Source organism: Mycothermus thermophilus, assembly GCF_041956435.1.
Source record: "Mycothermus thermophilus strain CBS 625.91 unplaced genomic scaffold VTJ04scaffold_8, whole genome shotgun sequence".
NCBI lineage: Eukaryota > Fungi > Ascomycota > Sordariomycetes > Sordariales > Chaetomiaceae > Mycothermus > Mycothermus thermophilus.
In genome coordinates this window covers 40,721-67,713 of record NW_027191434.1, presented here as the reverse complement: position 1 = coordinate 67,713, position 26,993 = coordinate 40,721, and the positions used below count along the sequence as shown (strand labels likewise).

The following is a 26,993-nucleotide window of genomic DNA, read 5'->3' as shown; positions in this document are numbered from 1 at the left end:
GGTTGTTGCAGAGGACTTCGAGAGCAGTCTCGGAGTCTCCCTGCTTTATTGCAAGGTGCAATCTTCTGGTTGATAGAGATGTTCATTTGGCATCCTTGGATGGTTTGGCAGGACGGGAATGGGTAACGCCCTTAATGCCCTTCTTGATTGCGTGGTGGAGGTGGGTAAAGGAGCTTGGGCGGCCGTTGCGAGACTTGATATTGGCGATCTTCATCTGGCGTTGACCAATGCCGTCCACGTTCTCTTTTGGCACTGTATTTTGCACATTAATACCCTTTGAAGCAGAGCTTTGTGTCCCTTCACCTAGAGGAGAGTACTCCGTGGTCTTCACCGGAGCCACGGTCTGGACGCCCTCCCCAGGTACAACCTGCGTTTGAGTGGAAGTATCGTCCTGTGCTCCATGCTCGATCAAGATTTGCGCAATTTCTTCGTTGCCCATGATCCTGGCAAGTCGGAGTGGCGTATAGCGGTTTGCTGTTCCATCCCGGCAGTTGACATCAGCACCCTTGGAGATCAAAAGTGAGACAATGTTGGAGTGTTGGCCCATGATGGCGACATGAAGAGGTGCATACTGGTACTGCTGGGTCGAACATGACCGACAATTCACGTCCGCCCCAGCGTTCAGAAGAAGCTCCACGATGGCAATGTGGCCGTTCCGGGTAGCAAAATGGAGCGGCGTTCCCCCTTCTACTGCTTGAGGACGTCCAATGTTTGGATCTGTTCCGTTCTCCAACAGCATGGATACCAGTTCCGTGTGACCGCTGATTGCAGCAAAATGGAGAGGGGTGCCGCCCTCCCATGGCTCATGTTCTTCCACATCTTTGTCAGCTAAGAGATCTTGGGAGTTTGATGTGTGGTCTCCATCATTGGCGTTGAGACCTTCTACCTCAGTTTGACTGGAAATTTGTAGCGTGGCAATCTTCTGCCTGGTTTTGGTGTTGGGAGGAGTAATCTGGCGGCCAGTCATGCCTGTCTTAGAGCACCTCCTATTTGGATCTGCTCCGTTCCTCAACAAGACCGATGCAACCAAATGGCGGCCGCTGTGAGCTGCGAGATGGAGAGCGGTCATCCCTGAGCTGCTCTCAGCCGAGACATCGGCTCCTTGTTCCACAAGCAAAAGAACGACGCCGAGATGGCCGGCGACAGCGGCGAGGTGAAGTGGAGGATACTGTCTGGGACAGTCAGGATGACGAGAGTTAACGTTGGCGCCGTTCTCCAGCAGCACCCTCACTGCCCCTTCGTGGCCATTTGCCGCAGCGAGCTGGATGGGTGATTCCATAATCGGGACGCCGTTGATGGTGTTACTTCTCCAACTCTCTGCCTGGAAGCCCGTGTCGAGAAGTAACTGGATGATCTGGTCCTGCCCGGCCTCGGCTGCTAGATGGACGATGTCCAAATCAACGGGTGGCGTCCTTCTCCGATCACCGCTGCCTTGATCGAGGAGGATCTTTACATGTTCTTGGTTGCCGGTTGTCGCAGCAAAGCATAAAGCGGCTTCTTTGCCCGACGACGGATCCGGGGCCGAGGACTGGCCCAGCCGGTGTTGATACTGAAGGTTCGAGAAACTAACAACAGGACTCTGCGACTCTGTTGCTTGGGCTTGTTTTTCCTTGTTGTGTACTGAGCTATCGCCAACATATTGCCTATGTTTGGAAGATGAATCATAGGGCATAACTGCTTGAGCCTCGTTGTGAGGCTCAAGTCGTCGGGGACGTCTGTCCAGAGCTACGTTTGTTGCATGGAGATGCCCAGATGAATCTGATCCTGGGTTCTGTGCTCCCTCGGAAGTAGATTGCCTGTCCGTTTTACTATCCTTCTTGCGGCGGATGGAAGAGCGGATACTGAACCTAAAACACGAGATGGTCATGTTGGGCCGTCGAGGACAGTTCGAATGCTGCGCTTGGAACGCGATGGGACGCGGAGGTCAAAGACGCGCAACGTTGAAGGAGTGACAGCCGGCCTCCAGGCCGCAAGTGAGGTTGAGTAATGTTGCAACGGGCTATGTTATGGGGAGGGTAGGATTATGTTACGGAGAAATGTCACACCGGATGGAGGGTAACATCAGCCACACAACCCCAATACCGCCACAACACCGCCAGCCGCCGGTATGACCAGTCCAAGGATAAACTTTAAAAGAACATCGCGGTTCCATTCTTGTATACGCATCTTCTGAGCCCTAGAAATGGGTGAATAAAGCGTCGTAATAGTTGCGTTTACGACAGTTGTCCTCATGTGATGCCCAGCTCGTTATTGATGGTCCCGGTGGACCTCTTACAGGTCTTTGGAGGATGGAGGCAATCATCCTTCCTTGGTCGGTCCGTCGGACTGCCCTTCCTATTGAGATTTGGCCTAGATATACTGTTCGGAAAGTGGTTTAGTTGCTCTAGCAATGTCCGAAACAGCACTCTTGGCTTGCTGCGTTGGCGTCATTCCTCAATGCGTGCGATCTGGCATTAACCGTACCTGCTCGCGAGATTTATGAGCGATTGACCATTGCATCGCGAAGACACATCAGCCCCCTTCTCAGCCAGCACCTCCGTTACAAAGCGCACCTCTTTACAAAGGCGGCGTCCGATTCCCATGGAATCACAAATGCAGGCCCCATATCAAGAAGCTTCTCTGAGGATGGAGGCAGAGCACACCAGAGAGGCGTAAGCCCCAATTCGAGAGGACGTGTTGCATTGGGGTCTGCCCCGGCGTCAAGCAAGAATTTGACGGACTCGTACCAACGCGATTTGGCGGCGAAATGGAGAGGTGCAGATCTGTCTCTTGACCCGGCATTGACGTTGCCTCTGCTCATAATGAGTGCCTAGACAATGTCCAAAGGACCATTGTAGTTGACAACAGCCAGATGCCGTAGCGTGAAGCCGTTGGGCGTGGCGGCATTAACTTCAGCTCAGCTTTTAAGTGCTAACTCTGAAGCAGCAAAACGAATCTGTTGGTGATGCCATCGTCAGTGCACCTTATATAGCGCCGCTGGGGTGTTACAAACTCAGCAACACGCGTCTCCCTGTGCTCAACAGCAAGATGTAGAGGGCTTGATTTTGGTGTCGAACTTCCTCCGACGTGGGAACATTGTATGTACTATCATACCCCCCAAGCCAACCACGCTTGTGAAGCATTCAGTGTCACACATAGGTCTTATTACTCTCATGCTGGCCTTGGGTCTGTCCCAAATGATGAGGTTTTAATTACACTTTGGTGATTCATACTAGATAACTCCTGGATTTGCGAACATCCTAGTACGAAGTGCCATTGATAACAATATAGCGTCTTGAATCAGCTCTTCCAATTGCCATTTTACCCTTTTATGTTTGCAGCGCGGAAATGGGCATGGACAGTTATGCTAGACTCCTGGGGAAAGATGTTACATGACCATTAATGTCTCTATTTGGTGTAGTGACTGCTCGTCGCACCTGCGCAGCTGATAGCGTACCTAAATTAACGTTACATTAGGCTTCCCGCAGGGCTCACATGGCAGTAGGACAATAAAGGGAGACATCTCGACTCTTTAGAGCCTACCGCTTATACCCAAAAACTCATTCTCCTTCTGCCATCCTGCCGCTAGTGACACCGTTCCTACGATGCGTCGTCGTGCCACTTCGCAACCCAATCCCCCTACCCCCCGGCCTCCTTACACCTACACCCCGCTCTCATCTCCCCGACATATCCGCCTGCTCCGGATTATCTCTCATGATATTATCCGTGGTCGAGTGTACGTTAGTCTCAGGGAATATCCGATTGAATCCGTTACAGATGGCTTCACCGCGCTGTCCTACACCTGGGATAATCCCGTCGAACCCTTCGAGCTGAAGGCTGGCTTCGACCGCTCCACGCCGACAACCAACCCAGAAACGCCAAGCCCAGATACCCTCGAGCTCATTGTCCTCCCACCCGAGTCTCATCTCACGTTCCGCCGCATTGATGATCTGGCACCGTCAACCAACCGCAAACTCGACATCTATACGCCGCCCGGCATCGGCCGGCTGCCCATGACGCGCCGGTCAAACCTCTCGGCATTCTTCCGTGCGTACTTGGTGGGCTTCCCGGCGCGTCACATGCGGCCTCGGCCGTTGGGAAACGGAAGATGGCACAGCTACACCTACGAGCAGGTGGCGCATCTGTGGATCGACGCTCTGTGCATCGACCAGTCCAACAGCACGCAAGAGAAGGCTACGCAAATCCCCCTCATGGGTGAAATCTACTCGCGTGCGGCACGCGTGCTGGGTTGGTTGGGAGCGGATCGCGTGAGGCTTCGTTCGTTCGCTTGGTTACATGAAGTGGCGTACCCCGCCATGCGCCAGTTTCTGGGAGGCAACCCTTACCAGCCTCGGCATGATCGGATGACGGTGTTACGAAGCGGGAACTTTATAGACGATGGTTTCTGGAGAGATGTGGTTGGGCTCAGGGAGCGCCCAGCTGTCGCCCCGTCCTTACCGATGCCGTGGCTGGTCGCGTGGATGGAATATTGGGCGTTTTATCGTACGAGGCGGTACTTTCAGCGGGCATGGATTGTCCAGGAAATTGCTGTGGCGAAGGCGTTCGATGTGATGGTCGGCATGTACGGGCGAGAGATCAGCTGGGCTGATATGACCGATCTTGCCCATTTGTTGGACCGCCTTGGCTGGCCTGAGATGATTGAGGCATACACCAAGCGTATCCTGGGTCTTGAGTATGGGAAGGGCATGCCGCCGCAGTTCGGGGTGGTGGATATTGTGAAGTTACGGCATATGCTGCGGTTCATCAACTCCAGGTCTCCTGACAAACGGTTCTTGACGGACTGGCAGGCTCATTGGCTGGTGGTGCTGTCCGCGGTCAGAGCAAGAGGGTGCCTTTACCCGCAGGACAAAGTGTTTGCAACGCTGGGTATACTTCAGCAGATCCTCTACGAGGAGAGGCAGGTAGGGCTGCCCGTTGATGCTACAGCGACGCCAGGGGACGTCTACCTCAGCGCGGCAAAACTGCTCTTGCGCAATAACAAGCGCCTCACAGTACTGTCCTTTGCCGATCACCCCAGCTATCGCAATGTGTCGGATCTTCCGTCATGGGTACCGGACTTCTCAAACAGCGAACATCCGAATGTTCTCGGCGACTTCACTCGCTTCAGGGCTTTTCCTCCATTGCCGGCACGCATCCCATCGCGCGCTATCAGCCCGGCTGGCCAGCTTCGGCTCTGGGGTTTTAGGCTTGACGCCATCACAACGACCGGTGGAAGATGTGACTCGGACAATGGCTTTGGAGAAACTGTGCTAGCGTTGCTCGCTTCCATGCCCAAACTCTACCCTCACAAGCGAGCACCTGGTGGCAATAACACCGGAACTCCAACAACCGACCCCTGGATTACGCCAAACGGGCAACACCGCGTAAACGTCCTGATCGAGACACTTATGGGCAGGGACACACAAGGCGGCGACATGGAACGGCTGCATGTCGAGTTTCGCGAGTGGTTGTATCTCGAACTTGTCATCGCGTACTCAAAGTGTCTGCCGAAAGAAGCTGGGGGAGACAACAGTAAGAGAACTCTTTCTTTTGCCGAATAGTCGCCTTGATCGTATTGCTAACATGTGAATTATCAGTCCGAACAAATGGGGAGAAAAAGGACCGATGGAACGGTATCATGGCCTCGATCCAAACTCTCGTTTCTCAAGCCGAGGAGGATGACCTCACCGCATCAATAATCCCCCGCCTGGAGGATGTCCGCGCGGACGGGGTGGCACACGGCAAAGTGAAGGTCCTCCCGCCCAACGCGGATCCGGTGAGCCTGCCACGCATGGGTGCATTTTGGAAGGCGAATTCAAACGAGATATCTGTCAGATGCCGCCGCACACTGTGCCATAGAACGTTGTTGAAGACAGTGAATGGATGGGTGGGGTTCTGTACAGAAACATGTCAGCCCGGCGACGAGATCTGGTTGTTCGAGGGGGGATCGGTGCCGTACGTGCTCCGTCGTGAGGACAATGGTGCTAGCAGCGAGCAGGACCAAGGGGCTGAACCACCTCTGTATCGGTTTTGTGGGGAGTGCTATGTGCATGGGGTGATGGAAGGGGAATTGGTCATAGGGAGAGAAACTGAGGTTGAGAAGCAATTGATACCAGTCATTCTTGTGTAGGTAAGGGACCTAACATAACTTACATTACTTGGAAATTCCACCCCGAAGACAGCTCTCGACACATAATTGCGATGGGAGTGGAAAGTTTGTTTGAGGGCACCCAGTTCACGGTCGGCGCATCTGGATGTTTTACAGTTTTCAAAGCTGATGCTGAAGACTAGCTATCTACAGAGAAGCAGACACCGAGAGCATGATCATACGTTTCATCACCATTTTCCATCCCTCTCAAACTTCCCCTTCCACCTCCTCCTGTTGCCTTTTTTTGCTGGGCGGTGAGTCCGGGTTTGGGTGCTCGAACGGTGCGGAGTAACGTTGATTGTAGCACAGCGGCAGGGATACCAGTACGAAGTGCCACAGATAACCAGCATTGGGTGGTCAGAGGACAATGACTCTCCCTTGTAGAGACTTGTGAGGTGTTGGCAAATGCGGAACAGGGTTTACATACCGTGGAAGCGTTCATAAATGCCGAAGAATGTTGAGAGATAAAGCAAGAGAAGGCCTTTTCGCACCTCCGGGGGTGAAAAAGGCCACCCTCAACACTGAACCGCAAACTCCTCTATTTGCCAGCACCGCCATGCCCGGAAGACCTCTCATGACTTATACAGCGTACCTAGAAAAACACACGAATTTCAAGGGCTTCTAGTGTTAGAGACCTTGGAATATGAAGGGCTGGAGCGGCTGTCAGCTGCGGTCAAGATCATTACTCCCTTACACATGAAGGCCAAAGGTGGCGAACAGACTTTCTCAGGAGAGCAGAACAAGAATGTTAGGTACTCCAGTGGACCGGGGGATCATATGCAGACCTCCTTGACTTGCGAGAAGTAGTAGCCTTACTGCCAGATCGTGTAAAGATAATAAAACAGGAAGAATTGTAAGGTTTCGTGGCTATGATGGCGGACTTGGGGGTGGGCTTTTTACACCCCGCGGGTGCAAAATGACCGTCTTCAAAGTAAAATGGTTTTAGCGGGAAGGACTTACGGCCTAGAAACCCGTCTTTTGTTTGGTTCAACTGCGTCCTATGTCATTGACCAAGGAGAGTCGCCGTTGCTTCATTCGCACTTTTGACTGCCTGTGACAAAGACAACAATCTCAATGAAGTCTGGAAGCTATGAACAAAGCTGTTGAGTACTACATAACGATATCCGAAGCATACCTATTCTCTGTTTCTGACCTCCACGTTACTTTCACCATCATATCAAAAGCCAACTGGATCTGTTCTCTACCTGGTTATTCCTATCACCCAAATGCCTGATCACGGATGAGCTCTTCCAAGACTCTTTGCAAATTTCCATCGTTCTGCTGCATGGCCCACTGAAGTGGTGTCATGCCCCTGAACTCCCGTTGAAGGTCTGCTCCCCTTCTCGCAAGAAGTTTCAGAGTGTCATAAGCAGACGAGAGGTCATAACGATAGAACGCCCTCTTCATCTCGAGCAGCACAGATCAGAAGGGCGTCTCATCGCTTTGCCCACTCAATGGACAAGCATTGACATTGGCACCGCTGTCCAGCAGGGTTGTGACATTGCAAGGCCTCCATGATCGAGCGGCCATGTGTAACGGGGTATGCCCTGAGGTATCCCGTGCGTTGACGTCAGCTCCTCTGCCCAACAAGATCCGGACAATATTGCTATGCCCTAAACGCACGGCAGTGTGCAGGGGGGTTCTCCCGTAGTCATCACACGCGTCGATGTGAGATCCTTGCTCAAGCAGATACCTGACGAGATGCTCGTGACAAAGAGATTGTGAGATAGCAATGTGTAGTGGGGTTTTGCCGAACTTGTCCTTGCAGTGAATGTTGGCCCCGCGCTCAACCAATAGACGAACGACCTCTTGGTGACCATGGCTTGCAGCAGCGTGCAAAGGACTGCTGTTCGTGTCACTATCTGATGCCCCTATGTCGGCACCATTGTCGAGCAGACATTGCGCAACATCTTTGTGACCATACCTTGCGGCATAGTGGAGAGGTGTTTGGTGATTGCTATCCGCTGCAATGACGTCCGCCCCGTTCTCAAGCAGACATTGGGCAACGTCCTTATGGCCATTTCTGACGGCATAGTGTAGAGGTGTTTGGTGACAAGGATCCGCAGCATTGGCATCCGCACCGTTGTCGAGCAGACACTGGGCTATATCCTTATAGCCATATTCTGCGGCATAATGTAGAGCTGTTTGGCCATGCCCAAACGTCCTTGAGTTGACGTCGCACCCCACTCTTGCGAGGATGCCAATAATACTTTTTGAGGCGGTCTGAGCATGGCTCTGAGGATCTGGGCCGTACCTGCCATGCGCTATTGTGACGCCAGGAGCATGATTCATGCTGGCCAGAGCTACATGGACATGTTCAACTGCAGTATGGAAGAGGTACTTTGCCGTATAATGATGAACATCAACCCCTCTGTCAACAAGACTCTTGACAACGGCAACCCGGCCATTCCAGACTGCGAGTTTAAGAGGAGTCTCCCCATGTGGTCCAATTCTGGAATATATCTTCTCAGGCCATTTGCCAAGTAGGAAATTGACAATGCCTTCGTGCCCGTGCTGAACAGCAATGCAGAGGGCAGCGTTTGCCTCAGAATCTCGAATGCTATCCTTGTCAAGAAGGATCGTGCTGACAACATCCAAATGGCCATGTCGGGCAGCGAGATTAAGATGAACAACGCCGTGCTTGCCTCTCCGAATTGATGCCCCTCTGGCAAGAAGGATGTTGATAACACCAGAATGTCCATATTGTGCTGCCAGATCCAATGGAGTATGGTTGGTAGGCCGAGCAACCTGCGCATCAGCATTGGCGCCTTTGTCAAGCAGGATTGCAGCGATGGCTGTGTGACCATGCTTTGCGGCGAGGTGGAGGGGTGTGTGTTTTCTTTTCGTAGCGGTACAGTTGATGTCAGCGCCAGAGTCCAGAAGGAGTCTGACGATAGCTTCATGCCCATATTTCACCGCGAGATGTAACGGAGTGTAGCCTGCAACAGGATCGACCGGAGCATTGACGTCGACACCTTTGCCAATCAACGCCCTAGCCTCCTCAACCATACCATGACGGGCTGCAAGGTGAAGCCGTTCTTGGTAGGCTTTGATGTTTTCCCCCGCCTCATCGTCGTCAACAGGCTGGTGCTGGGAGCCACTCAATGGACCTCGGTGTTTTTTGTCGATATGCCTCTTCAGGTTGTCGTTTCGGCCAAAGGTTGCTCGGCAAAATACGCAGCTTAATAGACTGGCGTTCGAGTCCCGATGTTTCAGGAGATGCCGATTCAGGTCCCTTGTTGTTGCGAATCGCTTTTGGCATTTTTCACAGAAGTACCGTTTGCCATGATTCCGCTTGTGCTGACTATGAGGTCTCTGATTAGACACCAATCTCCTAATGGTGCTTTGTAGTACTTGGGATTGGAGGGCTGTGTTACCTCAAGGCCTGGCGGGAGGGGAATGTTTTGCCACATTCTGGGCAGGTTTGGTGGTTCGCCATTGTCTTAGAGGTTTAGGGTGAATATTTGCGGAGGAGCTGATGAGGTCCTGACAGAGACAGTACAGCCTAAGAGAAGGTGACTCTGGGTTGAATCAATATTACTCCTGAGGCACAGCAAAAGAGCGAAGAGGGACAATAACTAGCACATTTGACTGCCACATCGACATCAGCCACCACCCTACTCCCAGTCAAGCCACGTCCCTCAGGATTGGTGAGCATAAGGACGAGGCGCCCGAATAGATGCAGGCTTAGGGGACCGCCCGCCTAGAAGCACAGATCTTCCCTTGGAACTCCAGCTGCCTGCGCAGCCAATTTGATCTCACTTGTCAACTCATTCCAACCTTTCTTAACTTTTGTCGACCTCTTCTTCCATCCAACTCCGACTGCCCCCTCCAAACATCTCATACTGCTACTTACCTAGTAAACGACGGCTTCAAGCTTCACAAGGACATCCCCTGCTCAACATGGACCCCATGGGCTCTCAGATACATCACAACCTCCCAGATCTCCCAAAACCCGCGCTTCCTCAAAAGCTGTCTCTTCGTGAGCCTTGGGTAATGAACTCATACAACATACTTCCCCAAGGCGTCATGATGGGCAAGACAGACAACTGCATCACGTAAGCCTTTTTTTTTTTAACACGTGATACAGGAGGCCACAACGAGTATTGTCACAACCTCAACCGCGCACCTCGTCAGACGGGCAATGGCTGTGTTCCATTTGTGGCCAGAACTTCTCCCGCCGAGACGCCCGCAAACGCCACATGCAGTCCAAACACCCCAATCACCCGCAAACTCCCGCGGGACAGCTGTACCGCTGTTACGAGCATGGGTGTGACCCCAACATCAACGTCTTCAAACGCCGTGACCACCACAGACAGCATCTGCGTTGCGCACACAAGCTCCGAGGCAAGTTTATCGATCTGGCAGCTGCCTGTCATGATCTCGGCCTCCCGCTCAACGGCTCCAGCTCTCCGGCCACAATGACCACAGCTCCGGGCAGCTCTGATCCGGCTGAGGCCCCCAGTGACTTGAGCAGCTTCACGGGTGGCTCCCTCTTGCAGTGAGGGGTTGCTGGGTTGAAGTGTCGCTTGGCACACAGCCTTGCTGTCTTGCACCCTATGGCCCTTCATGGATGTATGAAGGATGGATTGGTTGTCAGAGGAGGTATTGGAAAGATTGTCCATTTTGTGGTGGAGAGATTGCTTTGCGAAGAATGTTAACAAGTCAGGTAGCTCACATCGTCAATGTCAACTTTGTTGAACTCTCGCAATTCCTTCCTATGGCTAGGTTTCTTTGGCACCATCAATTGCCCGTCTCTTTTCCCCCTTCCAAGCATGAAGGTATTTTCGTTGCATCTGGTAATCCGACGGAGGTGCGCACATTGCAGACCCAAGTTTGTGCCATCATCACCCTCAACAGCCTCCCCGTCAGAGCTTCCCCTCGCCAAGTCTCCTGGGAACCTGCCCCTCCGTGCCTATCATGCGTCGAGCCGACGGAGACATGAACGCCCAACCTGCTACTCCATAGCAGGGCACCCCAGTGATATTTGGACTCTTCTTGGCGCAGGGGGTGGCGAAAGATTCTCCCAGACCTTCCATCCTATTATGCAGAATGAGGGGATTAGACAATTGGATGCCTATGCTTTCTGTTCACCGCTTGAGCACACCTGTCGAGTCCCATCCTTCGCCGTGTAAGTATACAGCCCGTTGCCTTGTCACGGGTCGCCTAATTATGGTTCGCGGGCCAGCGTGAAGGCTGCCCGCCTAGCCGCTGCCGAGTCCCCCGCCCAACAACTTCAAAGAACCCATTGTTTCTTGGGGTTCCCGCTTTCCTTGCTAATTCCAAGCTCGTTGCTGACTTGACATACAACACATATTAGTTGATTTTCTCTCTTTGTGGTTCATTCGCACGCCTGCTCGGCCGCCCGCACCCAACCACCCACCCACCCACCCACCCACACACACACACACACACACAGACAGACAGACAGACATACACACTTAAAAATATAGTTATGTATTCAGTGTATATATTGAAGTTTGAACGTAGAGGACCTGGAGGGAAGCTGGGCTTTGCTTCTCTGAGTACTAACAAACCCGGGTTGTGAGAAAAGCCATTCATCAAGTAGCAGGTCAAACCGTATTTTGTTGTCACATCATTCTTCGTTTTTGTTCTTTGGGTGCCTACGATCGAAAGAGTCAATATCAAAACTCTTCAAATACAGAGATAAAAGATCCCTGATGTTTCTCTCATCAGCCGCTTGTATCTGGGGTTCTCGAGTTACCTCTGGCCTCTATCGCCCTCTCCAGTAACTTTACTACCCTCCAAGAACCCCTCCTCCTTGCCCAGACTAACGGTGTCTGACCATGCCATCGAGCTCCAACGTCCGCTCCACCCTCGATAAGGACCTGTAGCACCTTGCTGGAATCCTCGAAGTTCCACCTTTTGGTGGCTAACAGAGCAGACCAAAGAGGTGTCTCGCCGCCGGCCATTTCAGTCTTACGAGCGTTAACATCAGCGCCCATATCAAGTAGCATCTTGACAGCATCGACCTGCAACATCGATGCTGCATAGTGCAAAGGAGTGCTGCCTGATTTATCCCGAGAATTGACATCAGCGCCGCGACTGATGAGGATTTTCATACCTCTCGTGCGACCTCTTGCAGCAGCATAATGCAGGGGGGTGCCTTTTTCAGCCTGGTGATGGATGTTGGCACCCATGTTGATCAGCGTCTCAAGAATAACAGGAATAACTTCTCTGTCATCATAGTAGTATTCGTCTATTGCGAGATGTAATGGGGTTAGCCCTGCCTTGAGCCGATTCTTGCAGGGAGCGTTGACATCTGCCCCATTTTTGAGCAATATCTGGATGATGGGCACGGAGCAATGCAGAACGGCCTTGTGGAGAGGCGCGAACCCATCGGGTGTCCAGGAATTGACGGTAGCTCCCCCAGAAAGAAGGAGCCTTACACCACTTTCCCATTTTAAGTCGACGGCGAGTTCGAGAGGGGTCAGTCCGTCAGGCCCTGCTCGAACATTGGCATCTGCGACCGAATTGAGGAGGAGTTTGACAATGTCTTCGTTGCGTATCTTGACTTTAAGAGTGTTATTTTAAGTATCAGCCCTCTACTATTAACTGTCATCTTGGTATCCAGTAATCAAGACTTACCCGCATAGTGAAGCGCGGTATAATAGTCCTTTGTATTCTGAGCATTTATGTCTGCCCCGTTGCGAACCAATATGCTCGTGATATTCGCATGACCTTCTCCGGTTGCAAGATGGAGAGGAGTCATCGCATCCACATCCTTCAAATTCACTTCAGCTCGGTAGGCCAGGAGATTTCTGACCACCGCTTCATAGCCAGCTGCCGCCGCCAAATGAAGAGGACTGCGCTTGGAGTGGTCCTGAGAGTTGACATCAGCTCCATGACTCAGGAGGGCCTCAACAGCCTGTTCATGACCGCCCGCTGCTGCGATGTGGAGAACGGAAAGCTGATATGAAGTCCGAGCGTTCACATTAGCCCCGTACTGAAGACATGTACGGACAACTGCTTCATGGCCCCTTAGCGCTGCTAAATGGATTGGCTCAACGCATCCTAACCGGTCAACGCCTCTAATGTGATCGTCCCGGAGGGGAAACGAAGCTCTGGTTGTTCTTTCGATACGCGCACCCCTGTGTAGCAGAAGCTCAACAATTTCTGTTGAACCCCTTTCAGCAGCCTTGTGTAATGGGGTTAGGCCGACGTCGTCAGTTTGATCAAGTACCTGCTGGAGACCTTCTCCATTCAAGTCGAGAAATGATGCAACAGTGTCGATGTCTCCTTGTTTAATGGCGTTGTGGATCCCCCCGTTGTGGGCATTGTTAATGTGTCGTTGGAGATTGTCCCTCCGGTTGAATTGAGCCAAACAATAGATGCATGATTGGGTGATGTTTGCAATGCTGTCCCCTGGGTGTGTTCTCAGGTGTCGCTTCAGGTCTCTTTTTGTCGCGAAGCGCATTGGTTGTCCGTTTCGGCAACATTGAGAATTTGGACACGAGAATTTCTTTTCATGACAGCGATTATGCTGACTATTAATGAATTATCTCAAAATCAGCCATTCATGTCGATGTCTTGGTGTTGTGAATGCTCATCCATGGTTTGGGCAACTTCTCACCTCCATCGTTCTTTCGAGGGGAATGTCTTGTTGCATGTTGGGCATTGTACGGGTTGGGGCATTTGAAAAGCTAAGATTCAAGCAGGGAGACGGATAATATTATCCCAACCGAGACGAACATTGCTGCTTGCGGGAAGAAGTAAGGCTTATTATCAGGGTGGATGGATCGCAGGCACCTCCTAGTTATATGGTCCGGTATCCACATGTGAGGTTGGAACCTGGAAAACATCAAGTACCTTACATAAGGTACAAACTCAGGCAAGGTACGTACCTAACTGTAGGTGTTGTCCGTCCGGCCAGAGGAAAACTTGGAGTGTGAAGACCTGAAGTCCCTCCCCCTAGCCTTTGCGCAGGCCACAGTCTGTCTAGTCAGGTACCTGAGATTGAACATATACGATATGCCCACGTGCTGTCTTTGATGCGGGCATGAGAATCCTGGCCTTGGGAGAGAGGAACCGCGATACCTAAAATCCTGACCTCCCACGTTTGCTCGCCTGACTACTGTGTAGTACATCTTGATCCTTTCTCTTCCGTGTTCCTCCAATCTTTCACTCAAAACCTGAAGAGTCAACCCTTCCTTCTTTCCTTCTTCCCTACCCCATTACCCACTTAAGGACCTGATTGACCACTATTGCCTACCATCACTTGACTCTTCACTGGTATTATACCCACGGGACTTCAGGACAGCGATACCCACGAACAGCGCGCCAATGTATCTTCCAGAGGTGAACACCAACATGGCCGACCAACACGATGCCGATGGCTTTGACAGAAGCACAACAAATGACAAAAGCGATTTCCACCGCCAATTGGGAATAGCCGACCCTGTGGCAGGGTCTTGGATTATGTGAGCAACACTTTTTTTTTAACACTCTGACATAGGAGGCCACAAGACACTGCCACAGCACAAACCGAACATGACCAGGACGTCACCACCCTACCAACCCCAGCTCCAGGCCATGGCCGCCTGACCGGCACCACCTGTCTCTGCGGCAAGACCTACACGCGCTCCGACGCATTGCAGCGCCACATCCGGGCTGTCCAGGAAACACCCAAGTTCATGTGCATGATCTGCTGGCTGGAAAAGGAACCCCCCGCCTTCGCCCGCCGCGACCATTACCGCCAGCATCTTCAATGCTCTCACAAACTACCCCAGGAGGGGATCGATTTCATTGTTGGCCTCTACGACATTCAAGGTCCTCTCGTCCCTGACGAGGAACTTGACCTTCACGCTGGAGCCTTCAGTCCCCAGACAACCGCTACCATGTCAAGCAGCACTGGCCAGGACCAGATGCCTGATGTGACGGGCAGCTTCCTGAGCCCCAACTGGCAGTAAAGGATCGCCGTTGCTGGTGTGCAGAGAGCTCAGCGTGGTCGATCCTGCACAGCCTTTGGCAGTATGCAACATATGGAGATGGAATGGCGCGGAGTACAGATGGCTTCATTGTGGTGGATATACATGTCTGTAGGTTGTGGTTTTGGATATGAGGATTTAGCGTGTTGTCACTAGCGTTCCTTTCATTCTCTGACAATTGACCACCTCTTCTCAACTTTGCTGCGTTCGTAAGTATCGTGATATCGAAGTGTTTGCTGGACGCCCTCATACCTACAACTTCGTCTTTCACGACACCCCTCGAGGATTCTCCCGTCATGTTGCCAGCTATCCTCAGCATACCCACCTCCTCGTCCCACACGCAAGTCCAGGTCCGCCAGGCACGAGATGATGCCATTCCCGACCGACGTGGGCAGCCAAGATCCCCGCACAAGGCTCTGCTTCCCACGCTCTGCCCCACACCCACCCTATGGACAGGATCCGAGATCCAAAAGTGCACGTTTTCTGCTGCATCCTCTTGCTTCTCCGACAAAAAATGAGGCTCTGGGAAGAGGCGGTGTGAAAGCCCCGTTGCCACCATTCTTCATGTCCTCATGCGTGAGCCGGCGGGACAGGCAAGACTGAGCCTCCACCCTATTACCTCCACCCTATTACCTCCACCCTATTACCTCCACCCTATTACCTCCACCCTATTATGCATGTACCGTGCGTACTAAACTGAAACACACCGAGTCGTCTTGCTGTCCGTGCAGGGCTTAGTGGAGTTGTGGCGTAGGGTGTTGGGATGGCTTGGAATGGTTGCCTTGCTGCCTTTTGTTGGGTCGCGCCGTCATGCGCCCACTTACCTGTGAGCCGCAAAATATCCCCGGTGCTTTTGTCAAAACGAACAGTTTCCGGCATTCTGAGATGGGGTCAGAGTTACCTGATTACGTTGTCGTTGTGTAGTTGATGGACGGTTTTCCTCCGACACCCCCTCCGGCTCGTCACTTTCATTATTACGATCAACATTCAATCCTCGTTACACGGGCACTCTGCCACTCCATTCCCACAGAGTCAAAACACCCAAAGCTTCTGAGGTACCCAAAGAGTCCATGAAGTGAGTGAACCACGTTACCTTGCACCGATGTTTCTCCCATTCCTTGGTGGGAAAATAAGGGAGGAGATAAGAATTGATAAACAATGTATTGAGGAGTGCTGAGATTGAAGTTGAACGGGAAAAGGAGTGGCCGACTAACGTCTGCGCTGGGAGTCCGAGACCTTTAAGGAGCATGTTTCGTGTTTTCCGTGCCATCCCTCGACGTGCAAGGACGTTGCCAGCTGCAGACGTGATGCGTGCGATGCTTAAAGAGACTACCAAGGTGTAGTACTGCGCACACGCAATCCGTGTTTGTAAGATATCCAAAGCTTTAAAGAAACAGCTTTCGGCATTAACGGGCCCTTGGATCCATGGCCAAGGCGCCTCAACTCGCATATACCTTACCCATGTTGTGAAGGACTAATATGGCGACTTGGTGTTTCATCTTCCACGACGCTGCCGGCCTGAAGAGATACAGCCCATATTAATAGATCTCATCGTCCTGGACTCAGGTTTCAAAGATCGCAGTATCGCAGTCCTAGCATTTGTGTCCAAAACTCGCATTGATAATTCAACTTGGGGCTGATGGGAGACCAGGAAAGTGGTGATTGCTGGACTAATAAACAAGCAAAAAGTCACATGGCACCAATGAACCATTAAGTCAAAATGACCGTATGGCTCTCCTAATCCGCGATGTCAATGCCATGAGCAAACAGGTATAAGCGGGTTGACGTCACCACTGAGTAGCAATACAGAACCCGCCAAATCGTCGTATGTGGAGCTATTGGGTACAAGTTGAGGTTAAAATAAGGTTGCCTCGTTTGTTCGTTCACCGGATCCACCTAATCCATCTTGTCGGGTACACTATCCGACCTCCACGATCAGACCGCGTAGCAATGTTAACCTGCTCAGCCCTAAGCAATATGCGCGCTCCCTGTCTTCTCTTGCCCAACTTCTGTCATCGGTTCGTTCACGCCAAAGAGCAAGCCCCGAGCCTGTGGGCTCATGCGACGCGGCTCATCCGCTTCGTCGATCGCCCTGTCCGACGCTGGTGTAAAGTTCCTGGTGCGCCTCCTCGTCGCACTTCCTTTCCCACCACTGAAAAATGCAGAGCGTTTTTCTCCCTTCCCACAACTGGGGTCGCTCGTCACGGTGTTTGTTGGTGTCGGGAAAGCGGAATCGTTCTCATGTGCGAGGTCGAGACTACTGCGATTGGCATCTCCTGCTGGCAGGGCCAGTGGTTGGGGAGGGCATATCGCCTCTACAGCGCCGAGAACCACCGCCTGGGATGTCGGACAAGTTTCCATGCCATCTGTGCCGGGCACATTTGGCAATATGGGCTCGTTGTGCTTGGCAGGATTTGGATCCATGGCGGACAATCCCTTGGTTTGCGGGACTCTCGGTACAGGAAAGGGTTGGTTGAGCAGCGAGCGTCCGAGTGGTGAGGCAAAATCGGCAGGTAACATGTGCGCTTGCTGAACTGTGGAATACACAGCATTTTGGCTGTCAGCCTCCGATATCTCGTCGATGGGCGTGTTTGCTGGAACCCCGAGCTTGGCTGTCTCATCGTCAAGGCCTGGCTCACAGACATGCATAACGTCCGATGCGGTGTGTACTTGCGGATGTGGAGGATGAGGCAGAGAAACGTAGTTGGGCACGATAGAGTCAGAAATGCCATGAATGTCATGTCGGGAGTATTGCTCATGCCCTGACCACACGCTCATCATCGGTTCCCACGATTCAGGCTGGTGCGTGCCCTCTGTAGAGTTAGCCCACCCACCATTGTACGTTGATTCTGCACATGGGTCCGAAGACGGTGGAACACCAGTGGTTCCTGGGTTGGAGAAATCCACCGCACCCATGCACATGGCCAGGCCGCCAAAGCCAGTGTTGATCGCCGAGTTGTCGAACATTGGCGTGGACATTGTCACGGCAGGGAATCCGGGAGTCTTGAGATTGCGCAGAGGTATGGATTTGCAGTTTGGGGAATGCGTGTGAGAGCTCGGTCCATCTTCCGCTTGGTATGTCGGGACTGGCATGGTGGAGGCGAACGGTGCCGTGTGCCACATGGCTTGGTTTGGCCAGGCGATCGAATTCGCCTCGAGGATCTCTGAGACCTCACAGTTAGCAAGTGAACTATGAGAGAGTTGGATAGCGTGAAGACGAACCAAGCGGGGCATGCTGAAACGAGAAAGCCACGACATTTTTGACACGCTCAATAGGCGCGGTGAGAGAGTCACGGGGGAACCCCTCACTGATGATTATCTTGATGCGGCCGAGGTTGTCGCCGGGTCGCCAATGGTTTTGGTAGAGAAGCTCACGACGGAACAGAGGAAACTTTAGACGTTCGAGCTCCCCGGTCTTGGTGAACTCTAATATGGAGAGAGCGGATTAGGACAAAATACCATGTCTTCAAGAAGAAGCCACCAACCACAGGTGCTAGTGATCAAGTGCGGCCCATTGACGTCGCGGTCGAGGATAGTGGACCTGGATCAGAAGTCAGTATTTGGACGAGGGTTGTCACTGAGGGAAGGTTCCAACACGCACGCAACCTGACGCCCATCGATGAGGATACGAGCTTCGAACTTGATCAGACTAGTGTGTTTGCTGTAGGTGCGAGAGAACTGGCTCAGAGCCGGTTTGCGCCAGCAGTGAATGGAAATCTGGAACCCAGCTCCAGGCGGTAGACTTGGCACAAAGCAAGTCATGACGGGCGTGCCTACGGGACCATGGAGGTGGGCGAGCTCCAGGTCTGAAACCACATGGCAGGCGACCTTGAACTCCTTGAAGGGGATCTTGGAGTCACGTCCAGTCGGGAAGAAAATGACGTCCCAGTCGTCGTAGCGCATCCTTGCCAGAGGCAACCTGCAAGGCGTTGAAGTCGAGAACCGAGGAATGCCAATGAGGGATGTAAATGAATCGATTAACCCCGTGCAGGGCAAGAGGAAAAGAAGCTGAAAGGTAGAGACAATTCTGATGTGCGCCTGAGCAAAATGAGACAAACCAAAACCTCGAGGCGTTGCGTAGTTGGCAACGAGTCCAAAGAACTCGGAGGCCCGGGATCAGCAGGAGACCTCCAGCATCGTGGGCAGAATTGGGCATGTCAAAACGCCGAGCTTTTGTCGAAGTGAACGAGAGGAAAGGTGAGGTGCTCATCCAGACCAGGCTCATGCTCCGCATTGAGCATGCCTAGCCCCATGCGGTCATGAGGACCCAAGCATGCAGCCATAGTAGGTAGGTTATTCCGAGAACACGGACGCTGCTTCCAGAACATCTCAAGACCAGGCATCAATGGGAAAAGACATGCCAGGTTCCAGGTTGTTGGGAGAGACCAGGAGGAGGATGGAGGGTCGCGCTTTCGGGTGTAGTGGGCCAGAAGAAAGGGTTAATATGAGGCGATGCCGATGACATCAATGTCTCCGTTGAGTGCTCGATGGGATTGGCAGGGAAAGGAGCAATTGGAGGGCAGAACATTCAACCGGACTTCACGAGACAACGGGCTCCTCAGTCTTCTTTCCTCAGGCCTGGCCTCTTGACGACTGCGTGGATATGTGATCAGGTGGATTGGATGGGCTTGCCAGAACCAATCCGCAGGGCGAAAAGGATATTCCGGATTTTGCCAGACTGAAGCCACTGGGCCAGAGCGATTGGTCACGTAGACCAGGCCAGAAACTTCCATCGGCAGCAGAACACGTTCTCAACCGGGTTGGAGTAGGCACGGATGACAAGACCACGACACCACCTGAGTGCCACAAAACCACTAAACTCCCATGCCAACCTGGAAGATGAAAGATGCCTCGGTCCGGTTCAGGGATACGGAGGCCACATTTAGGATCAAGTTCACATGACAAAGGAATCAAATCAATTTTCGACTGACGCATATACACAATGATGCCTTCGACTCTTTCACGGATCCGGATCGCCTGGCATCCTGGCCTAGATAACTGTTAGCGACACTGCAGCGCCAGAAGCATGATGCCCAGAGGACTCACCCTGACGGCGCCCTTCCCGCCCAGCTCTCTCTCAAGACCCCCCTCAAACTCGCGGGGATAAGCAACGCGGTCCGGATACGTCAACTTGACTGCGTAGCACACGCTGAGAAAGACGGAGATGAAGACACCAATCTGAAACAAGCCTTTGCCAGTGGTGGTCCAGGTGTACTCGTAGGTTGAGAACATGCCCAGGATGTCGTGGTCCTCGTGAACGGGCTCGCCAAAGTTCCTGCGCTCCTGCTTATCCCACCAGTCGGCGTGCGGGTCGCGGAACTGGCGCTTGATGCGCGGAGGATTGATGTAACCGCCGTTCTACGCGAGGAACAGTCAGCCCGTCGTCGTCGCGGCATTTCATCCTCCACCACCACCTCCATCCACAAACGCCCACGTACCATATCCGGGTCCTCAGCATCTGTAAGCTTCGGGTAGTCGGAGTCGGGGTATTTCTCGTCGATGACCTTCCTGCCGACCATGGATTCGGGGAGGAAGGTTCGCCGCTGCACCATGACGGGGAGGGGTCGAGGCGTGAGGAGGGACGCCGCACGAAGCGGCGCCACCCGCACAAGCCGACGGGACAGCATCTAGGAAGCCAATTAGCTTGTGTCAAGGCATCGCAGTGAATATTCTGGCAAAACATGCCTTGGTGGTGCCGCAGTCCCTGCCGGTCGGAGGAGGTGTTCTCGATGTCTGATGATGTCGATGGTTGTGATTGTGGTTCGGAATCCGGAAGCTCAGAGCAGCTCGCGGCTTGGGTGGCACAGAGGCACAGAAGCTGTGATTGGACACGCTGCTCCTCAGTGCCCCACCCGTTGGCTGCGATTGGCAAGAGACGAGACGCCAAGAGCTCCCCGCGTGGATGCCTCAGGCATCAGCCAACCAGGGTGCGGCATCCTGGAAGCGTTGACGCGGAAATCGCCTTCTCAGCATGGCAGTCATGGGAGAAATGAAGTGAATTTTTGTCAGTTAGCAAAGATTTGCGGGCAACCACCATTTCCACCACAAATCGCGTCGTAGCGAGCCTCCCCGAGCCGTGGACATGCGCAAACTTTGACACAACATTCTCCGAGTTCTGGCGGTTTTTCTGACCTTTTTTTCGGCCCGCCAGATGCCACATTCGCCGAGATCTCGGTCTTGTTCGCCTCGCGGTGCACGCTGCTGTGACCATGACCAAGATCGCGTCGCCGAGCCCAACAACATGCACGCTCCGCGATCCGCTTTCAACCTCCGGCGCCGACGACCCCAACGCTGGGGTCAACAACGACCATGACGACGCCAACCACGATAACACCGATGACCACAATACGGTCCATCCCGGTTATGACCGTTCCTCCTCCACACCTCTGTCCGATGCTCCGACATCCATTTCGAATGATGAACCTGGCGACGCGCCCCGCGAATCCAACGGACTTCCTGATAATGCCCATGATGATGAAAAGCCGCTGGCCGACACCACCACCACTCAAGACGCACCGGTAGATACCCCGCAGGCCAACGGCATCCGCAGGGCTCGCGAGACCCCGAGTACTGCCGATGGGCCCCCTGTCAAACGGCGCCGGACGCGGGACACGACTCCCACCACCACCGCCCGAAAGCCCAAACCTGAATCCCCGCCATGGAAGAAGGTCGAAGCCGACGGGCCATCAACTTTCATCACTGAGGATGGCCGGCGCAAGTCAGGTCGCCTGAATGCAATCCCACTGGAATTGCAACCCAGTGACAAACGGATAACAAGACAGGTCCTGCACAACCAGCAACCAAGCCCAAGGAATCGGCTGGCCTCGGCGAATGGCCATCCCCCTTCCACTCCTGCGAGCGCATCTGCCCGGCGTCCGTCGACGTCAAGCAAGCAAGCTCCGCCGAAGCCATCCAGCAAGGCCCCGCCGAAAAAGCCCTCCCAAGAGGCTAAGCCGTCACCTGCACGCAATCGACGTCGCTCCCCATCTCCTCGACGCCCTGCAACTCCAGCAAAACCACAATCCCAAGGCACTCGCCGCTCCGCACGCAATGCCCGCTCAACCGATGACCATTCTGACCACACAAACCCCTTTTCCACGCGCTCTGCGACCCGCGCCAAGGCTGTGGCCAGGCCGCCGCTCACTGAAATCCCTTTGGTCCACCGTGACCAAGCGAACATACGACCCAAACTCGGACCATCCTTCGAAGAATACTTTGAACGGGCCTTGGAAATACCTGTCGAAGAGGGCGGGTTGTTTGTGGCATCCGAAGACGGGCCGCGGCCGACCCAAGAATCGCTGGTCCAGGATGCGAAGGTTATCTTGAGAGTTGAGAAAGAGGTGGAGCCTGGTGGCATCCTTGCTCCCGAGAGGTGCTCTGTCTTCGAGCCCGAGGCGGAGGAGGAGCCCCCGAGGCAGTGGGCGCACATGGACCATCTGACCAAAGCAATGTCGAACTTCCGCAAGCTTATGCTTCTGGAACAACAGCGGCATCGGGCCACCGCCAAGCGCCTCGCTATCGCCTGCGAGGCCGAGTGGCGACGTCGAAACCCTCAACCGAAAACCGCCGAGGAGCTTGAACGAGAACAGATCGAGCTCAACAAGGCAAGGTGGCGATACGTTAATAAGATCCTGGCAGGCACTTGGGAAAACGTCAAGGCTGAGGTCAACCGTCGGAGGTTGGCTGATTGGGAGGCCGAGGAACAGCGTCGCGTGAAAGCCGCGCTGAACCAGGCGGTCAGTGCGTCCGAGATGAAGTTGCAAGCAAGACAAGCCAGGTTCGACACCGAGGAGCTATCCGATGAGGACTTGGATGATGAAGAAAACGATGATGACTTGCTTTCCGACGACCAAGACTCAGACATTGGATCTGATGGCTCAAGCGATGCGTCGGATGAAGCGTCAGATGAGGATGAAGACAACATGTCCTCGTCGGGCGACGAAGAAGATGATGAGGAATCAGAGCTGTCGGACGAAGCTCTGACTCAGGAGCAGCTTCGGGAGAAGTACGCCAACCTGCCGGACCTGAACGAGTTAATTGAAGAATCAGCACCTCCCGACAACACCGCAGAGGTTGCGGGTGATGATGATACCAGTGATGAATCCATTGATATGGATGATGACTTGGGTTCCACAGAGGAGGAATCCGGAGAGGAGGATGCGGATGAAGACGAGGAAGATGAAAGTGATGAGTCGGATGAGTCGGATGAACCCTCGGGGCTTCTTGGGCTGTTCTTTGGGAAATCTGAGCTGAAGAAGCTCAAAGCCGAAGCCGCTGCTGCAGAGGCCGAGTCCAACGATGTCGAGATGAGTGAGGCTGCCGCCGAGGCAACCGCTCAAGACGTGGAGATGAGCGAGGTTGCGGCAGCAGAGCCACCACAAGTCAACGGCGATGGCGGACAGAAAGAGGACGATCAGCCAATCCCACCAACACAGGACCAAGGTCCCGATTTGGTCAACGGCGAACCGCCGCAGAAAAAACCACACTCTTCCTCCGATAATACGGCACCAGTCCGAGACGACATTGACGAGTCGGCAAAAAGCTCAGAGGCGGCGGCAACTGCCGAAGCCGTCCCGCTGACGAACGGCGTATCATCCGTCACCGATACATCCAAACCTCCTTCAGACCAACCTCAAGCCACCGAAGATGTTTCCATGACGGATGCGCCTCCTCAAGCTCTGGCCCCCGAGCCTGAGTGCCTTTCTGTGCCCACAATCCAACATCCCAGCCCCGAGACGGAGCCTACAACCAATGCTCACAGTCCTTCCAGAAGCCAGTCGCCACGTCCATCCGACGACACGAAGCCAACTGAGGCCGAGACGCCGGCGTCCGCGTCATTGCTAAACGCGCCAAAAACAGACAGCAGATCGACATCTCCTCAACCCGCAGTGCCTCGGACAGAGATACCGTTTCTTTTGCGCGGAAAGCTGCGCGAGTACCAACACCATGGCCTCGATTGGCTTGCCTCATTGTACGCTAACAACACAAATGGCATTCTGGCTGACGAAATGGGCCTTGGGAAAACGATCCAAACGATTGCTCTCCTTGCACACCTCGCCTGTCACCATGAGGTCTGGGGTCCGCATCTTGTCATTGTACCAACCAGCGTCATGCTCAACTGGGAGATGGAGTTCAAGAAATGGTGTCCAGGTTTCAAGATCCTCACCTACTACGGGAACCAGGAGGAGCGCAAGAGGAAACGCCAGGGTTGGACCAACGATGACGTCTGGAACGTTTGCATCACATCATACCAGATGGTTTTGCAGGATCAACAAGTGTTCCGTCGGCGACGGTGGCACTACATGATTCTGGACGAGGCGCACAACATCAAGAACTTCAAGTCACAACGGTGGCAAACCCTTTTGGGCTTCAACACGCACTCTCGTCTGCTCCTCACTGGTACACCACTTCAAAACAACCTCACCGAGCTGTGGTCGTTGCTCTACTTCCTGGCGCCGCCTGAGAACGGCGAGGGAGGATTTGTTGACCTGCAGGAGTTCCACAATTGGTTCTCGCGTCCTGAGTCCCAGATTTTGGAGAGTGGACGCGAACAACTCGACGACGAAGCTCGCGCCATTATTGCCAAGCTGCACAAGGTGCTGCGGCCATATCTGCTCCGCCGCCTCAAGGCCGATGTCGAGAAGCAGATGCCTGCGAAATACGAGCACGTTGAATTCTGCCGCCTCTCGAAGCGCCAGCGGGAACTCTACGATGGATTTCTGTCGCGTGCCGATACTCGCCAAACCTTGGCATCAGGAAACTACATGTCCATCATCAACTGTTTGATGCAATTGCGCAAGGTGTGCAATCACCCCGACCTTTTTGTGGACCGGCCCATCATGAGCTCGTTCCGCATGCAACGGTCGGTAGCAGCCGAGTATGAGCAAGATGCGCGACTGGTACAGAAGCGCCTCGAGGACCCCAGCCCTATGAAGACGGTCAACCTCTCTTTCCTCAACATGATCCCTACGTTGTACGAAGGCATGTCCTCTACACACGCCGACCGCATTGCCCAGTTGAGCACCCACCGCATCCTGCTAGACCTCCGCGACGCCCAAAGGGTTCGAGCACAAAACGCCTCGCGGCCCCTCGATCCCGCCTCCGTCAAGTCAAACCTGGTGTACCTGGAGAGTGCGGCTCGTTGGGGTCGCTTCGAGGAGTTGCAACATTGCGTCTATGTCAATGCTCTCCGGCGTCAGCAGAGGCCGATTTACGGGCGCCAACTTATCGAAATGCTCACACTCGATACGCACCGCCGCCCATTCAAGCCGCGGCCCAAGATTCCCCAAAAGATCATGAGTTGGTTCGAGGAAGACTCCTTTTTGTTGCACAACGCAATTCCAACACTCCAGCAACGTGCCGACTCTATGGAGACAACGATAACCAAATTTGCGTGCGTAACGCCGGCCGTCGTCACAGGGGATATGACGCGCCTGCTCCTTGGTGAACGCGGTGTTGCGGCCTTCCGTGAAGAGGATCTACGGCTTTCAGCGCCCGTCCGTCCTGCTCCTTACATGCCACCAGAGCGTCCGCCGGATCCGTGGCATGAGGCTCGCATGCGCCTCTCGATCCAGTTCCCAGACAAACGTCTCCTCCAATACGATTGTGGAAAGCTGCAAGTTCTCGACAAACTTCTCCGTCGGCTCCAAGCTGGTGGTCACCGCGCCCTCATCTTCACGCAAATGACCAAGGTGCTCGACATCCTGGAGCAGTTCCTGAACATCCACGGTCACAAGTACCTGCGTCTCGACGGTGCCACCAAGGTAGAGCAGCGGCAACTGCTCACAGACCGCTTCAATCACGACCCGCGCATTCTCTGCTTCATCTTGTCCACTCGTTCCGGCGGTCTGGGCATCAACCTCACTGGCGCCGACACGGTCATCTTCTACGACCAAGACTGGAACCCGGCGATGGACAAGCAGTGCCAAGACCGGTGCCACCGCATCGGTCAAACGCGCGACGTGCACATCTACCGCCTTGTCAGCGAGCATACCATTGAGGCCAACATCCTGCGCAAAGCCGGGCAGAAGCAGATCCTTGATGACGTGGTCATCCAGGAGGGCGAGTTCACGACCGACTACTTCCACAAGCTGGCAGTGCGCGACGTGATCGGTACCGACGGCGAGGTCCGCGCAAACGAGGACGACTTGGCTGCTAATGCCGCCATGGATCGCGTTTTGGGCGGGGTCGACGGGAAGGTGAACCCTCGCAACGTCGGGCGCGCTCTGGAGCAGGCTGAGGATCAGGAAGATGTGGCGGCCGCTCGGGTTGCGGAGAAGGAGACGCAGCAGGATGATGCCGATTTCTTGGAGCCGCAGGCCGGGGCAACATCGGGAGCGTCAAGCGCCCGTGTTGGCAGTACGCCGCGTGATGGGACAGCGGAACCTGGTGCCGGAGATGAAGGTGCTGAAGAGGGCAAGACTGACAGTGGCCCGGTCCAGTACAACGCATTTGGCGAACGTATGGGGACTATCGATGACTACATGCTACGGTTCATGACCAAGGCGCTTGAGGGAACGCCATTGGAGTTGCCCAAGGATAAGAAGAAGAGCAAGAAAGGGAAGGACATGAGGAAGCGGTAGGAGTAACGAGTTAGACATATATCGTGCACACACACGGAGACGCCGCGAAGAAAGCGAATGCTTAAGGTGGTTGGTGTAGTTCTATTGTATTCTAATTAGCATTTCGACGGCGGATTTATGATGGTGGCGGAGGTGGTTACGGCACTGGATGAATACATTGATAGAGAGAACCGGAGCATGGAGAGAGCATGGAGATGTACTTATATGAATATGTTTGTTGAAAATGAACATGAAATGAAAGTGTCCTCTCCACAGCGAAACCAATCCGTTTCTCTCAGACCTTATGTGGCTAGAAGGGCATTCTTGTGATCTTCGTCTCTCAACACACAACATTAA

The 26,993-nt window shown here is 53.7% G+C and overlaps 7 protein-coding genes across 7 annotated transcripts; 4 read left to right on the top strand and 3 right to left on the bottom strand.

Moving 5' to 3' along the window:
• Nucleotides 1-82: 82 nt before the first annotated feature.
• Nucleotides 83-2,781, bottom strand: VTJ04DRAFT_10508 (uncharacterized protein; the record flags this gene model as incomplete). The annotated part of the gene is made up of 2 exons (XM_069358255.1): nt 83-1,620; nt 2,727-2,781. 2 exons carry the CDS (start codon nt 2,779-2,781, stop codon nt 83-85), a joined length of 1,593 nt encoding a protein of 530 aa, XP_069213837.1.
• An 803-nt stretch (nt 2,782-3,584) lies between these two features.
• Nucleotides 3,585-6,109, top strand: VTJ04DRAFT_10507 (uncharacterized protein; the record flags this gene model as incomplete). Its single annotated transcript, XM_069358254.1, has 2 exons — nt 3,585-5,511; nt 5,577-6,109. 2 exons carry the CDS (start codon nt 3,585-3,587, stop codon nt 6,107-6,109), a joined length of 2,460 nt encoding a protein of 819 aa, XP_069213836.1.
• Nucleotides 6,110-10,329: 4,220 nt separating this feature from the next.
• VTJ04DRAFT_10506 (uncharacterized protein) lies at nt 10,330-10,632 on the top strand (the record flags this gene model as incomplete). The annotated part of the gene is made up of 1 exon (XM_069358253.1): nt 10,330-10,632. The coding sequence occupies one exon, from the start codon at nt 10,330-10,332 to the stop codon at nt 10,630-10,632; it is 303 nt and encodes a 100-aa protein (XP_069213835.1).
• A 3,799-nt stretch (nt 10,633-14,431) lies between these two features.
• On the top strand, nt 14,432-15,057 carry VTJ04DRAFT_10505 (uncharacterized protein; the record flags this gene model as incomplete). The annotated part of the gene is made up of 3 exons (XM_069358252.1): nt 14,432-14,446; nt 14,541-14,568; nt 14,627-15,057. The coding sequence occupies 3 exons, from the start codon at nt 14,432-14,434 to the stop codon at nt 15,055-15,057; spliced, it is 474 nt and encodes a 157-aa protein (XP_069213834.1).
• A 1,986-nt stretch (nt 15,058-17,043) lies between these two features.
• On the bottom strand, nt 17,044-18,978 carry VTJ04DRAFT_10504 (uncharacterized protein; the record flags this gene model as incomplete). Its single annotated transcript, XM_069358251.1, has 5 exons — nt 17,044-17,705; nt 17,910-18,239; nt 18,298-18,501; nt 18,561-18,616; nt 18,677-18,978. 5 exons carry the CDS (start codon nt 18,976-18,978, stop codon nt 17,044-17,046), a joined length of 1,554 nt encoding a protein of 517 aa, XP_069213833.1.
• A 1,057-nt stretch (nt 18,979-20,035) lies between these two features.
• VTJ04DRAFT_10503 (uncharacterized protein) lies at nt 20,036-20,702 on the bottom strand (the record flags this gene model as incomplete). The annotated part of the gene is made up of 3 exons (XM_069358250.1): nt 20,036-20,065; nt 20,122-20,433; nt 20,514-20,702. 3 exons carry the CDS (start codon nt 20,700-20,702, stop codon nt 20,036-20,038), a joined length of 531 nt encoding a protein of 176 aa, XP_069213832.1.
• Nucleotides 20,703-21,284: 582 nt separating this feature from the next.
• VTJ04DRAFT_10502 (uncharacterized protein) lies at nt 21,285-26,657 on the top strand (the record flags this gene model as incomplete). Its single annotated transcript, XM_069358249.1, has 1 exon — nt 21,285-26,657. The coding sequence occupies one exon, from the start codon at nt 21,285-21,287 to the stop codon at nt 26,655-26,657; it is 5,373 nt and encodes a 1,790-aa protein (XP_069213831.1).
• Nucleotides 26,658-26,993: the final 336 nt, after the last annotated feature.